Consider the following 16,834-nt stretch of genomic DNA (forward strand, 5'->3'; position numbering starts at 1 on the left):
GTTTCTCTCTCTCTCTCTCTCACACACACACACAGACACACACACACACACACACACACTTATGTGTGTGTGTGTGAGAATACCTGTAGTTCTTTAATGTCCTTCGTAGTGAGGAACAGAAGAAATTATTAGCAGCTCTAAGTAGGACAAGCTTTATAAATAGATACTGCGTCATGTGATCGTTCGAAATGGCTTTCGTTCGGGTCACTCCCACACATCATACACAACGTTTAGCGAACTCGTTCCGCATTCCAGCATAAACAAACTCCCTTCGTAATGTTACAAACTTAATCCTTTAAACAACTCGAACCATTTCACACGAAGATGTGAAAGCGAAGGAGTTCGTATGTTTGTAACTAATTCTTTTGTACTGAATGACTTTGGTGATTAATTCAATCTAAAAACGGAAAATAAATATGTTCAAGCAATCAAAATGTAAATTATGTGCTGCTAATCAAAAAAAAAAAATGAATAAATAAAATATAGTATCAGCTGTTCGTAAGAAAGAGCGGATCGTCAGTCCCGATTTAACCTCTATGTGCTCTTCATTCTACCACTTTGTTGATACGTCTTCCGTGTTCCCTGGTGTTTTAACATCCCTCCAGGACGTCACTGATACATTTCCGCCTGCACTGTTGAAGCCCGACCAACGCTGATTCAGTGCTGATGCAGGAGCTAAATTAAGCCGTCTGCTCTCAGCTACAGGGATGAAACACGCAACACTCGTGATCACATGACCTGACGGATTACACCAGCAGATAACGACTACGCACTTTGGACGAACTGGAACACACGTAGAGAACGGCCGGTGAGACATGGACAGCAAGACGAAGACTGCCCATGAACCACTCCCACACGAGGTATGTGCATGCACTTAATTTCTCGAATAACATCGCCCCTTCGACAAGGTGAGACCGAGAGCAAGCTAATAATAGTCTACGACTAGCAGCACGTAAACAAGGAATACTTTTTAATATGTGCGTGCGTGTGTTTGTCTGTGTATAAATGTATTATTTAATGAGAAGAAAATAAAATAGACTTATAATTTCGAAACGAAATCCATGAAAGAAAAGTGACTGATAATCCTAAGGTATCTAATACGAAATAGGAAAAATTCAATTAAAATGATATCGAATATAACAGCTTATGAGGTTATATGATAATGAATACTGACACCAACAATGATTTATACGTGAATGCCATTAAGTTCTATACATTTTTGCTATTTTAGAGCAACAAGGAATTTACTTCCTTGTTGCTCATTCTGTACTTGTAAGTCGCATTTCAATCGCTCAAGCAGAAAGTAATGTTTTATTACTGCGTGTGTGTGTGTGTTGTTTCGAAGAATTCTCTTTCTAACCTGCTTCTCATTGCAACTGCGATTTACATTTTGTGGAGTAAGTGGTGGGAATGCAGTTTATTGAGGAATCCTGTTTTGCGTTTATTCTTTATGTCATCGCTGAAGAACAAATCTCAGTATCCTGCTTTTCCCCCCTTTAAGGTCTGAATGATTTTTTTTTCATTCCGCAGAATAAGAAATATACCGGAGAAACCTCCGATTAGCATACACACACATCAACTTCAGCTTGTTGTGTGCAGGTGTTTCGACCGTAATAAACTTGAAAGGAATACACTTCATTAACTTTGTTTAATATGGAGAGCCAAAATGACCCAAAGTAGTAAACACAGGAATTTACCAAAATAGGCATACAACGCCTTCGTCATTAAAAATTAGATAATTTACTAGGATACTGTGTTTCGTTTATTTAGCACTTTATGCATGCAGATGTCCGACAACTTGTAGGAATTTGTTCCGAAATATATCATGTTTGATATATTTCGGAACAAATATATACAAATTTGTTCCGAATATACAAATGCAGTTAAAATGAGTACTAAGCTAGCTTGTTTAAATAACCAATAAAATAAATCATACGTGTTTTATAATAATAAATATATCTATGTAACGAAAGATGACTTTTAGAAAACAAAGGAGGTGTGAAACGAAAAGGTTAAGCTCCACTTACCGCGTGAACTGTGCATTGACAACCTTTAGTTGTCATAAGTTGCAGTCTGACTGTTCAACAATGGCATTCTGCGATAATGTATCTGCGGGTCACTTTTTTTTCACAGCGAATGAACCCAAATGTTTAATTCATACTGTGCAAAAGTGACTTCAGCGCAAAGAAACCAGGGGTAAGCACTCTTTCATCAGCCACTTATGTCGTGGATGATTCACAATAATAAATGATAAATCATTGTGTTTGAAAACCCAAATTTTTTTTAAATATCTTAAGGCTATTTCCATCAATCTTACGGTGATGACTTTTTGATTATACACCTTGGAAGTTCAAGTTTACGTCGCTCGCTCGAGCTAACAAAAACTTGTTCATTGCATGTTTTAGAAGTTGGTTTTAAAATATTTAATCAGCGATCCACAAAACGCATTTTGTTTGCTTTTATCAAATCTTAAATTATTGCTCATAATGAAAGTTGAATTAATATTTAATGACCTAGTAATAATGCAAATGAAAATAAAATATTTTATCATTTATTTTTTATCCTTATTATTTCAAGATAAAATATTTTATCTTGAAATAATAAAAGTATCAGTGCCTGCTTATTTTGACGTGGATTTAATAGAAAAGAAGGATATTTAGACATTAAAATCTGCTTCGAATTACGTAATAATGCACGGAAGTTGAATAAAATCCGGTGGTTTAAATAATAACAGGAGGAATTTAGTGTTCTGTTACCGGGATAAGACCTCACTTGATACTGACGATATCCTTTATTTGAAAAAGAGATGGTTCGAGTCGGGTCTTCGGGACCGAACAGAAGTTGAAAAACCTTTATAAAGGCTTTTCATTAGATGGTCTCTGAAAACTTAACAGTATTTTCCCTCTCGGAAGCTCGGGATTTTCTTTCCGCTAATGGGAAAACGGCCAGAGAATATGCTCAATTAACAAACACAGAAGATTACTATAATAACCATAACCATCCTATGCAGTTTGATTTGAATCAATACTTATAGCTTTAATTTCCACGTCGAAGTTGTTCAATAATGTTAAGCATATTTTATGTGTATCCCACCTATAATAGCATGTCAGCCTACAGTACTTTAGTACCGTTAGCACTATATCCATATCGATGTAGATACAGCCGTGTTGAACATGTAGACATACTGGTAGTCGATTGAAGTTTTGTCTTTGATTTAATGTGCACCAGGCTTGCATCATTGTATTTTGATCACTGACAAGGCACAGTTTTGCTCGCGATGCAGTCAATAATCCTAGAGGCTTACATTTATGAATTTATGACAATCCAAGTGGAAGAGTGGAAAATAGTATTCACCATAATTTTTCTTTAATCATGTGATGAAGATGTGTTGATAACCAACTGAGTGAGAGAATGAACCATGCATCTTCTAACAAGTGGAATTCTACAGAAATGATTTGTCATCTGTCTCTCGTGTAATGTTTCTTTGCGAACACTTACATATCTGCTCATGTACCACCAGCATAATAGGGTATCCAAACTATGACCGTAAAACAAAATGAACAATTCCGTGATCGATAGATCGGCCAAATTAGACACGTGGCCATTGGTTCCCATATTCATTTATGGAATTTCATGAGAACATAGTATGTGAATGCAAGCTGAAAAGAACGAGCCATAATATACTTAGTAATTTTGCTTTTCGTGTAATGCTATTTAAAAAATAAATAATTAAAACTTAAGTCTATTATTCCCCAGTGAGCATGTGTGAAGTCGTGTACTTCATGATCTTGAAAAGATATTTCACACACACTTATTTCACCTTTCTGATTCTACGTCACCAGAACCATGGAATAAAAATCTATGATTTTTCTTTATGGTTTTATTGAACTATCGTTCCTTCTTATATTTATCAAAGAAGAAACTAGATAACTATTAAATCGATAAACTCGCATCACAACTAGCATTCGGTTAGCCTGTCCAAGTCTTTTAACCGAATGGTAAGGTTTTTCTCCAGGAAACTTGTGTTACTCTCAGTGCAAAACAGACAGATGAAGAACACAAGCCTTTAATAAGCAATACGCTCACTTGGAGGCCTTAGCGACCTCGATGTAATTCTAAAGAGCAGCAATATATATTAATAACTATACTACGCCGCCCTGCTACCTTCGATCGCCTGTGTGATGTCCACGTTCAAAACGTTTGGGCGTCACTTCTAAGCTGTCACGTAGAAACGATATTATTCTTTCTTACTGGTCACGTGATATTTCTCCGGCTTTTTTTTTATGGTAAATCCACTACCAGGCCATTCGTTATTCTTACTTTCTCTTTCCCACTGATTATTGATCGCAAGCTGTCATCCTGGCGAAAATATCTTGAATACAATATATTATAATACTGTTCATGAACTAAATTCACACATATTTTCAGCTCGATAAAATACAATATTTTACTGGAGCAACTTTAATTAATTAATTTAAGAAGAAATCGTTTTTTTTTTCTTCTGGAAAGTTCCATTCACCGTCGGTAGCTGTAAAATATGAAGATTCTTTTTATCATAAATAAGCCAGATTACGTTTAATTTGCGCTGAAGTCAACAGTCTTGTTTACAAATGGTAAAGCCTCCGTAGTTCAGACAGTATAGATGAGCCCTTTGGTCGGAAAGACCTGGGTTCGATTCCCATCCATGACGTGAAGAACTGTCTCGATCTGGTCTCTTTCGACTAAAGGTGAGTTAGCGGTCTCATACGGAGATAGACGGCTTTTTCACCCTGAAACTGGGGTTTTTCGTCTCTCATAACAGGCAAACCGGCCCCTGCACACACACACAGAGATCTACAGTCATAAAATGCATATTTAATCCCTCATTAGGAGGGCTCAACTCCTAAGGGACGGTCGAGGAAAGGGAGGAACCCCACACGAATAAATAAATAAACAACAAATGGTATGAAATTCGATTGCTAAATGAGTTTCTCCAGATCTTTCCACCGCAGATGTGCGATAAAAGTGTTGTCAAAAAGGGTCCGCTTGATGATCGAGAACAAGAGAGCAATGTGTGTGATCATTTATTGGGTGAAAAGCTTACAAAGAGACTGAATGCTGCTGCTGCAGCACGACCGAGCGCTCAAGAGTGAACGCTTGCAAATGTGCAGCCACGTGGCAGGAGATGAATTAAGGGGAGGAAACGAAACTCACGAGAGATGATTTCCAACTCATTTCAGACTGCTGTAATAGTTTTAAACATCCAGGACGTCAAATAGGTTCACCTCCAGTTACGGATAATCCAATAAGATTCACGTGCACGTGCAGTGCAACACCGCAAGCGATATTAAGATACCTACAACTGTTATTTAAAGAAACAATGCAAGATTATTAGCGGCATATTGCATTTACAACACCAATTAACATTCCAAGAAAGATATTTTTTTTTTTTATTTAACTTGTTAAAATAAACATTACACGATAGGCAACAATGACTATTTACATATTATAAGTATATATTTACAGAGAAAGAAAAACATTTTCCTTTCGGGTGTACAATAGAGATATAAATGAATATTCAAAATTAACAGTTCAGTTTCAGTCTGAGTTATCATTCAGATGAAGCACATTGTCGTCGTCAATCCAGAAGAGGGTACCAGTTGGATTCCACTCCTCTAGGAATTTCGCGACAGTTCTTGTTTCTTTGAAGTGCTCAAGTTCCAATAGAAGCCTGCTTTTTAGTTTCCGACGAAGGATGTGCATGAGGGTTTGTGAAGTTTCAGTGATGGATGGGTGCTGGTTACTTCTTGTCTGTTTTAGGTAAAAGCTGTAGATGACGTCCTAGCGCAGATGAAGATGAAATTGCATGTTCTGTGTCTGTTTTCTTCTGTGTGGACTAAATTCCAGTAGTCTTCTTGGCTGTGTGTGTAGTTACAGGTGCTAGAGGCGGTATTCAGGGCATAGGTGATTATCACTTTGTTTGCAGGGCAGGTCAGATATGTGTGTTCCAAGGTGCCTGAAACGTCCTTCAAAGATCTACAAATTTAAGCTAAGAGAAACGGATTCCAAGAAAGATAGATAGATAGATAGATAGATAGAGAGAGAGAGAGAGAGAGAGAGAGAGAGAGAGAGATTAATGAGGCAGAAGGATAACTCCTTCCTTGGTCATTCGCATAGTTACGTGCGTCACGAACGCAATGAAAAGAGGCATGCGGGGGAAAGGGATCTGATAAACCTAGAAAAAAATGACATTAAAGCAACTGATATAACTACAAGAAAGAACATCTTAAAACCCTTTAAACCCCCATGTTTCATCGACTTGTAATAATTTGTTTTTAACCAATGTTTTTAAGCCATTACCTTCCTTGGGAGAGTTTTGTTTTGAGTCCATGTTTTTTTTTTGTTTAGGATATATAAGAAGACATAAAATTAATTATTTTTTGTTCTAGGTGTTTATCAGAACTTTCCAAACCTCCCCCTTCGTATGGTGTTTGTAAAGTGGTTGCTACTATTGACCTTTCTCGGGAAAAAACTACTCCCCAATTTTCATTCAGTTTCAACAAAACTGATTAATTCATTCTCGAGTTGCGGACAGATAAACAGAAAGAAACAGTGAGACTAACAGATACTGTTAGCCGAAGAAAACCATACAAAACGTTTAGCACTTTTTAAAGAGGAAAAATCCATAAAACTGTATTATGAACATGCATTCGTATTTATGGAAATTAAAATGAGCTCACGGCATAAAGACTCTCTTGAGACTGGATTCACGGGAATCCCATTAATTCTTCCTCTTTTTGGATCCCCTTTTGTCAGTATACCAAGCCCGCAAGAATGAAATAACTGCCGAGGAAGCCATTACCTTCCTCGGGAGAGTTTTTGTCTTGAGTCGTTTTTTTTTTTTTTTCGAAACCTGCGAAATATTGATTAGCTGCTACTGTTGCTTTCATAAATTTTAGGCCTGGATTATTAGATATTTTAATATTTCAGATGTAAAAAACTGAGAATCGTGAAACTAAGTTATAATATTCTGTAAAGTGTACTTTTATCGTAATTTTATGTGACCTTGCTAAAAAGTACATCTCGCATGTAGGATAGTAACAAGTTTAAATTATTTCGGAGACTAAATGAGTGAGGGCGAGGACTCAGTACTGCCAACCAGAATTTCTTTATTTAAAAATTAAAATGATTTTAATTAAAATTATGAAATGATTTTTATTGCATGTTCAACTTTGCAAAATCATTTGTATAAGAGTATTTTCATAATTTCTACGTTATTTAATGAAAAACGGGAAGTGAAAGTCTCTTGAGAAACTCAACCACCTCCTCCCCTACTTCTATGAGATACTTTAATGGCAAATTTTTCTCCTAAAAGCACCTTCTTTCTTAAATTATCTTGTAAATTGACCAATCCAAATCTATTTCGAGTCTTTTACAGCACGGTTTCTCAATGCATTCTCAAGTCCTTCGACATTAAATCACAGGAATTCATTGCACTGGTTCTCTGCAACTGTGTTTGTTTTTCCTGTGAGTTGTGGAGAAGAACAACGCAGTTTTACCGCCTAAGCAATTACAGACTTTAACGTCGGAACTTATGTGGAAAGAGTATTGCTGATTGCGTGCATTCTCAACTTTGATTGGTGATAGGAAAAAGTCGACTGCATTAAACTATTTCTCTCTCTCTCTCTCTCTCTCTCTCTCTCTCTCTCTCTCTCTCTCTCTCTCTCTCTCTCTCTCTCTCTCTCTCTCTCTCTCTCTCTGCCACCTTCTTATTCAAACCGGCTATAAAACGTTCAGTTGTTAAGCCCTTAAATGTTCATAGAATCCTGTGGATTGGAATATATATATATATATATATATATTAAAGATACCAAGCAATTTCATAAGCTAGGTTTTTAATCCTTTTTCCCAAGTAAACCAAACAGACAAGTAAGTCAAGTTTGCGGCTGCACGTAGTGCAACACTAGGCAACTAGCTTACTCCACCTTTACAACGGGTTGCCTAGTGTTGCACTACGTGCAGCCGCAAACTTGACTTACTTGTCTGTTTGCTTACTTGGAAAAAATGATTAAAACCTAGCTTATAAAATTGCTTGGTATCTTTAACATAATATATACCCAAGGTAAAAAACTTTCTACATATATATATATATATATATATAGAACAAAAACACTACAACAAAAAATGATATTCAAGGAACTATAAAACCACAAGAAAGAACATACTAGGACATAAGAATATAAGTTACCTTGCTAATTCTGCTACTCGTATGTTCTTCCATGTAGTTTTATGTTAGTTGCTTTAACATAGTTTTTGTTATTTTTGTTATAGGTGCTTATCAGAATCTTCCATAATCCTCCCGTGTGTGTGTGTGTGTCACATTTGCCTTACGACTTCGCAGACTTTAGACACTTTTGCTGCCGTTTAGTTTTGACCTTTTGAAAATAAATTTATCGAGATTAGACACACACACACACATAGTGAACGTAAACGTCTTAAATCGAATCCTAAATTACCATAGGCTCATGAATATCATGAAATGTAATAATATAACAATGTAATATAAACTATTTGTTTATTCTTGTTACTTGGAGACAAGTTCCATCACTTTTATTCCGGATTAGTGAAGGCGTAAAATGTCGTGTTTCTCTTATGATGTTGTTGCTTTCCGATTTCTTTAAGTTTTTTTTTTTTTTTAGTCCCAGATACACTTTTTCTCTTTCAGGACATTTTTCAAGACTGTACTGTACTCTAAATAAACTGACAATAAATGAAGAACAGGCAAGTGCATTTTTTTCGGTGATGCTTCATTAAATTTATTTGCACTGGACGTTTCAAGTTCCTCGTTTTTCAGATTGAGATTTAGATTCATGCTAAGAGTGAAATTAAACTCACTTTAATTCGCTCTATTCAATTATCAAATTCAGGAGCCAGCATGAATATGTTGTGGGTATCAGAAAAAAAAGGTTTGATCGTTATTCATTCGTCAACTTGTTTATCAAAGACAATATCTTTTTAATTTGATTTTTTTTATAACTCGAACAACCAATTACGTTTTAATCTTGTTCTCTTTTCATTGTCTCTTGCAGAGGGACAATACTAAAGAAAGTCAGATTTTGGTGTGGATATGGAACGCCCTCGGAGAAGTTAGCTCCTTTGACTACGAGCAGTACATCAGAGACGGAGTGATGCTTTGCAGGTAAGTTTCTCATATAAAATTCCGCACATCCCTTCTCATCCAATAAAAAAGCAGCCAAAAATTCTCAAACTTTAGAACTGACAAAGGTGCAAAAATCTGCTTGCTTCAAACTACAACTTGAATTTTTGTTAATGTGAATAATATCGTAGGACCAAGTACAGTAGTCCTTCCTTATCCGCGGGGATGCGTTCCAAGACACCCCACGGATACCTGAAACCGCGGATAATACCGAACCCTTATGTTTTTTTTTTTCCTATACACACATACCTATGATAAAGTTTAATTTATAAATTAGGCACAGTAAGACATTAACAACAATAATTACAATAATAAAATAGAAAAATTATAAAAACATACTGCAATAAAAGTTATCGGCATGTGAATGGAATCTTAACAACCTCGATTTTTTTTTTTTCCTTATGAAGTCGAGAACTTCCCCTTTTCACTTAAATAAGCACTTTACGGCTTCTCTTTGGCATATCCGAATTACCAGCATCACTACTCTTACGCTTTGAGGATTGGGACCATTATTAAGTAAAATAAGGGCTACTTGAATACAAGCACTGCGATACTTCGACAGTCGATCTAATAACCGATATGAAATGAGCCATAAGGCTTCATTTCAGTGATGTAAAATTACATCGCAAAGTGGATATTAGATCCAACATTATTTCAAAGTGAATGTTTGTCGAAACTATGAAAGTTTCGTAAGTTGACCAGAGAACTTACGAGAATACAATCCTCGGCATCCCCGAGTTGCCTTAGCTACTTAAGTCAACTCAGGGATTGTATTCTCGTAAGTTCTCCGGTTAATTACGAAACTTTCATAGTTTCGACAAACATTTGGCTTTGAAATAATGTTGGATCTTTAATATCCACTTTGTCGACGTAATTATAATTTTGTTTATTTCTGGAATTTTCTATTTAATATTTTCGGACCGCGGTTAACTGAAACTACAGATAGCGAACCCGTGGATAAGGGAGGGGGGAGAACTACGGTAAACTAAAATACACGGTCTACTCCTTAACTAAAAACTGTTCATCCAGCCCTACAGCAGATATCAAGAATTTGGGTTTTTCACCTTACAGATCAACCAGCAGAATAGTTCAGTCATCCCAGTAATAACATACCTACGAAGTGTCTTTGCCAGGACATCCACAATGATACAGACATGTTAATCCTCATACTATAACTTTCATCGCTTACTAGAATAGTTTAAGGAAGAATAAGAATAGTTTTTGTTGTTAGATCCATAAACTAGAGATTGTTGGCTAACCTATAGTACGTTACTACCGTGTATAGGAAGGGAACTGGGAAAGGAGGAACTTGTTCGCTTTGGATTTGAAGACCTGTGCATTGTATTCCTTGGAAGAGAAGCTTATTCTATGAGTGTGGAGATGGACTATGAAGGGATGTTGTGGCAGCTGCATGCGTTTCAATGGATTTCTTAGAGGGAGGTTATTGAGGATAGTTCTGATGAACATTTACCATGAAAATATTTATAGACGATGCATGCAGCACTAAACGCCAGTGAGAAAGCTGTCAGGATGAAATTGTCAGAAATGAGTCAGTAATCAATCTGTGTGCTTTCTCCTGTATTTAGCCGAGTATTTTTAAGGAACTTTAGGCTACCTCGAAGATACTCACCTAATAAACAACCCTCAATATGGATTCTGCCAGTGCCGATCAACTGGGGATCTGCTCACCTATGTCACCTACAGCTGGATAAGTGGGTTTCTCCAACTGTCTCACGATATTTCATGTTAATGTCTCACTTGATGTCTGCAAGGCTTTTGACAGGGTCTTATTAAGTAAACTCCCATCGTTTGGTCTGTCCCGTCACATCTGCAATTGGATGTCATTTTTCTTACTGGACACATATTGCACGTGATGGTGGACTGTTCTCTGTCTTCCAACTATGCAACTAATGCTGGGACAAACCACGGGAGTTTACTTAATAGACTCATGTTGAAGACCCGATCGAAAGTTTTGCAGACATCAAGTGAGATATTAACACGAAATATCGTGAGACAATTGGAGAAACCCACTTGGGTTTTTCCAAACGTTTCTATAGTATTTATCCAAAAGTAGGTGGCATAGGTGAGCAGATCCCCCATTTGATCGGAACTGACAGAATCCATACTAAGGGTTGTTGATTAGTTCAGTACCTTCGAGGCAGCCTAGGAATTGGATGTCGATTGTCCTTTCCATTAATTGAGAGAGGACTGAAGTGGTAGAGAGAGAGATTGGACGATAGTTTGAAGGTAAGGATTTTTCATGCTCTTTAGTAATGAGTTGCACATGGACTAGTTTTCTTGCTAGCTGAATGAATGCCATTCGAATATTCAACCCGTAATTCATGAAATAAATACAATTCAGTTATCTTAAGATCAACAATACAACAATTTGCACGACGATCCTCAAGCACCATTTTGACACTTTAAATTAACGGTTTTTTATTGGAAGAAATATCGTCTCAAATATACACTTTTTACAGAATCATTTCCTAAGAGATAACCTTCACATTTTTATTATACTTATAGTAGTAAAACGTAATAAAAAAAAGTAATAAAACGCATTAAAAATGTAAATATTGATTTATTAATAGACAAAACTTGTGTTTATTGAACGTCATAAATATAATGGGAAAATGTGGAAAATAAATTATTAGAATACTGCTCACACTCACCTTATTTCTAGCTACTACTGGTCAAATACCACAGTTTGATGAGAATATTTTATTGTACTTCGTTAGATGATCTTGTACTACCTTTGAAAATCTCTGCACTTTTCATTGTGTACCTCAAGTAACCCGTAGAGCGGAATTATTTTAATCTTTGCTTAGTTTCTTCAGGACAGAGCTTTCTAAATGCAAGATACAAGTAAATCTCATATACTCAAATATATTTGATCTAAATGTTATATTTATTCATTTGTCAAATACAAAATCTGAATCATTCGATTTTAGGTTGATGAATGTGATCAAGCCAGGTTCAATAAGTGGTGAAATCACTTCAGGAAATAATCTGAAACACAAACGTCAAAACATCATGAAATTTCTGAAGGCATGTGAAGATTATGGTGTTCCTAAAGAAGTTCTTTTCCAGCCGGACGACCTCTTACTCATGGGAAATCTTCCCAAAGTGACACGGTGTATGTTCGTGTTAGGAAGTCAGGTAAGTTTGTATTCTGTTGTTGTTGTTGTTGTTCGTATTGTTTTTTAATTTATATTTCGTGACTATAAGGAGCAAATAAAGTTAAGCAGCTCTCATATGTGAACTGTAGACCAAAACACACACAAACATTATTGAATAAAAAATTAGTTTGAGAACAGGAACCAAACCTTGGAGATTCAGTGGCAAGCCCTGAAAAAAAGACTGATTGATTCAGCCAGAAAGGCATGTGGTGAAGTTGTCTGTAAGGATAGAAAAATCAGAACTCCATGGTGGATACAGGAAGTTAAAGAGGCAGTGAGAGAAAAGAAGAAAGCATATCAAACGTTCATAGCAAATAAGTCAGCTTGTGCTCTTAGAGAATACAAAGACAAATCTAAGAAAGCTAAACACTGTGTAAAACTAGCTAAACAAAAGTCGTGGAAAGATTTGGTAAGAACATAGAAAATAAATATCAAGAAGGTGGCAAGATATTCTGGAAGTTGTTGAAGAAGCTGAGAGCTGGAAGAAAGAGTGCTGTAAAAGGAATTAGAGATGATAAAGGTGAAATGAAAACGGGAGAAAAAGACATCCTCGAAGCATGGAGTAATTACTTCGAAAAATTGCTAAATGAAACAAACAGTGATGACAGCACAGTGGTAAGAAACACTCAAGAGGCATGCAGTGAGGAATATATATCCATACTTGAAGCAGAAAAAGCCATCAAAAGCCTGAAATGTGGTAAGGCAGCAGGAGTAGATGACATTCGACCAGAAATGCTCAAGTATGGAGGTAAAAAAGGGAAATAAAACTGTATGTGAGAATTACAGAGGTACTTCTCTACTGAGTGTTCCTGGTAAGATTTATGCAAGTATACTTGAGAAACGGTTGAGAAGGATTATTGAAGAACAACTTGGTGCAGAACAAGCTGGATTCAGGCCAAATAGAGGCTGTCAGGATCAGATTTTCACTTTACGACAAATAGTTAAGAAATCATGGGAATATAACCGAGATCTGTATTTAGGTTTTGTAGATCTGGAAAAGGCATATGACAAGGTGCCAAGAGAGAAATTATTCAATACGCTACAGTTATATGGTGTTAATGGGGCATTATATCAAGCAATACTTAGTCTTTATTTGTGTTGTAAATAAGTAGTTATAATTGAAGGAATTACGGTAAGATGGTTTAATGTTAAATCTAGTATCAGACAAAGATGTACATTATCCCCTCTGTTATTCATTATCTATATGGAACACATTATGAATGAAAGTGGTATTAAACCTGATATCAAAATTGGAGATGTTAATGTCAGCTCTTTACTTTATGCGGACGATGTTATACTTCTAAATAAATCCACTACAAGTCTGCAAGATTCCCTGACTAAATTGAATAACTGTTGTAATATATATGGTATGAAAGTCAGCAATAACAAGACAAAGACAATGAAAATAGGCAGAAGCATTGAAAATATTAACTGCATTGGGGATGGAGAATCTATAGAACACAAGTAATTTCATCTACTTAGGCAGAAGTTTTTGTGAAGATGGTAATTAAATATGGAAATAACAACAGAATCAACAAAGCTGGTATGGTAGTACGTCAACTGAATAAATTTCTATGGAATAAGAGAGAGAGAAATTCCTCAAAACACTAAGTGAGTTGTATACAAGACAGTGTTCAAGCCGATTTTAATTTATGGATCTGAGAGCTGGGTCAGAAGTAAAACACTTGACCAAAGACTAGAGACTGCAGATATGAGAGTCCTGAGAAAGATTAGGGGCATGAACAGATGGCATAAATGGAAATATCATATTATAAACGAGGATATTTGGAAAGAACATGACATTGTCAGCATCCAGGAATGCGTTAGCAGAGCATCTCGGGTGGTATAGTCGCTTAAGCAGAATGGGAGAGGAAGGATTAATAAAACAAGTGTTCTCTGCCAGGTTGGTAGGAAAAAGACCTAGTGGATGACCAAGCTATAGGTGGATTGATATGGTAAAAAGTGCCTTATAAGATAGAAATATAAGATCTGATATTGTTGGAGTCTTGACAGGTAACAGAGTGATTTGGAGGAAAATTGTAGATAGGAAGTTAGTAATGATGTAAATTTTTCATGTAGTACTATCATATCCTGTACACTCTTTGAGGGCATGTCAGGAAGTTGATGTTGATGACTATAAGGAGGCTGTCAAGTGTCGTGCCTCGCTTGGTTTTTTAAGCGCACTTCAAAACTTATGGAAATAAAAAAGAAAATAAAAGAAATGAGATGGTCAACTCTGCTAATCTGACAGCTCTTACCATCTGAAATCATCAGAACTTTACAATAAGTTTCTGAAGTGTGTGTGTGTGTGTGTAAAATTTTGTTTGTTTCATCTTGAAACTTTCTAACATGATCTATTCCTTACGAAGCTTTGAACCGTTGGCATACCGTTACCTTGATCAGAATCACACAAAACGTCAATATGCAGAAACTGACTCATCTAAGATTGTAGATCGCAAACGGATTTATGGAAAGAATAAGAGTAACATAAGCTGTTAGTCTCTATATTATGAACTATGATGGATATTTATTATTCTTCCTTGAAATGATATTCTGCTTCAAATTCTTTAATTCTTTTCTTCAAAGACTACTGATGTGAAAATTTGAATACTATCGATGTATTCAGTCTCCATATCTGAAACTGCAATACTGCACATTATTATTTTGCAGGTCGAGAAAGATTCTTCCTACAAAGGACCGAAGCTTGGAAAAGAACCCTATGAACCTGTAAGCAAGTGTGGAAGACGTCGCGGTGGGATGCCTCTTGGAGATGATATCTACGTAGCTCACGTCAGCTTGGATAATGTAAAGCACATGTTGAACAATCCTCCTCCAAAAAAACGCTATTAACATGGCAGAATGGAAAATTGTATATAAGATGCTCAGGCGAGTGAGACTGTAACCTGTGTCTCTGTGATATTCCTATTCTCTGAATTGCCCATCTATATATTTTCCAAATAACATTGCACGAATGTTGTTTTAATTAAAATACAAAACAAAATGTATATGATGCATGATTTCATGTTCATATTATGATACGGGCTGAAATAAACTTTCTGTGTTACCGGGGAACAAATGAATATTTTCAAAACGGTTGCGAAATGGAAGCAAAGCTGCATAATGAAGTCACGATGCAAAACTAAACAAGATCGAAACACTTAAAACAAATTAAATCCAATTCCTATTAACATATTTAGATTTTAAATATGTTAATAGGAATTGGGTTTAATTTGATGACACTTCGTTAGGTGAGCATCATTAACAAAGTGCAAAAACGTTTTCGCTTGCAAGTCGACGTTATCGACATTAAAAGGTTAATAAGTTTTGCTTTTTTTTTGTTCTTTAAGGTTTTCGTACTCATTCACTTATTTACTGTTGAGGATGATTCCTGTTTCATTATATTGCTTGTGAAGTAGACACGAGCACTTAGCTGAGGCTACTTGTCCTTGTTATTAAATGACAGGTATCCATCTTGTCAGAGAAAAATAATATTAAACTCTAAAAATATAATTTTCAGACCAAACATCTAACAGCTGGTTTGTGGGATACTGCGAACCACACTATTAAATTAAAACCGGCAGCCTCTTCTACTCCCAGCACCTGATTTAACAGACAGGAAAACAGTGGCGGCACCTGGTAATAGCAGCCGTGGGCTGGTTAATTATGTCATAATCACATGGAGTGAAAGAAAAATGAAGATCGCAGCAGAGATAAAATATATTTAACAGTATTCATTGAAAACGCCCACCGCTTGACACACGCAAGATTAATGGGGTTTAATTAAGTAGCTTTTCCATGCAGCCTTGACATAAAGCTAATATTTCTGAAAACCAGACCCTCCCAGTTTGTTCTTTCCATCTGCATTTCATTACCCTGTAATTAGCTTCAGAATGCTTCAGAACAGAAATTCCATCTTGGCAACCGCATGCAAGGACGGAATCGAGCTATTTCTCAAACAATTTCGAAAGTTCAGCAAAGTGATGCCCATTTTAGTGGTGAGTTTATGCCCAAAGTCGAAAGAAAATCATAAAACAGAAACGTGTTCATTTTACAGATCACAACTGTAAGAATTCGTGTTGCTAATCGTCTAACAGTTCTTATAGTTCTCATTTAAATGAATAAAGTTCCATAAAATAATTTTTTCAAGAGAAAATAAATTCTTAACGCATAAACTGAAAATTATATGTCACAGCCTGACATATCATTTCCATTTTCTCGTTACGTAACCAGGACATCGGCAGGATAATACGCAATTTAGACACAATCCACCACATCATAAGGTCGTGGACCTTAAGGGCCTATAAGTACAGAGGATTATTATTATCTGTTTAAATCTCAAAAGAGATTAAAATATATTGATATCGTTGTCATGTCATGTCATGTATTTCTTCCAATGTTCTTCCTGAAAATAATTTCCGTAAATAATTGCAGTGAGAAGGGACAGACTTTAGCGCAGCAG

At 36.0% G+C, this 16,834-nt stretch overlaps 1 protein-coding gene across 1 annotated transcript; it reads left to right on the forward strand.

Moving 5' to 3' along the window:
- The first annotated feature begins 689 nt into the window (after positions 1-689).
- On the forward strand, positions 690-15,380 carry LOC150099840 (myophilin-like). Its single transcript, XM_090403823.1, has 4 exons — positions 690-860; positions 9,069-9,178; positions 12,148-12,355; positions 15,046-15,380. The coding sequence occupies exons 1-4, from the start codon at positions 816-818 to the stop codon at positions 15,223-15,225; spliced, it is 543 nt and encodes a 180-aa protein (XP_090259949.1). The 5' UTR covers positions 690-815; the 3' UTR covers positions 15,226-15,380.
- The last annotated feature ends 1,454 nt before the right edge of the window (positions 15,381-16,834 follow it).

This window comes from Typopeltis vanoorti, chromosome 14, assembly GCF_054136105.1.
Source record: "Typopeltis vanoorti isolate ZY-2024b chromosome 14, IOZ_Tvanoo_1.0, whole genome shotgun sequence".
In the NCBI taxonomy this organism is placed as follows: Eukaryota; Metazoa; Arthropoda; class Arachnida; order Uropygi; family Thelyphonidae; genus Typopeltis; species Typopeltis vanoorti.

What these genes read in the sequence shown, in the direction of transcription:
- LOC150099840 (XM_090403823.1), top strand. Translation starts at nt 816, where the DNA reads ATGGACAGCAAGACGAAGACTGCCCATGAACCACTCCCACACGAG. An exon ending in ATGAACCACTCCCACACGAG is followed by an intron (nt 861 to 9,068) that starts GTATGTGCATGC and finishes TGTCTCTTGCAG; the next exon opens with AGGGACAATACTAAAGAAAG. An exon ending in GACGGAGTGATGCTTTGCAG is followed by an intron (nt 9,179 to 12,147) that starts GTAAGTTTCTCA and finishes ATTCGATTTTAG; the next exon opens with GTTGATGAATGTGATCAAGC.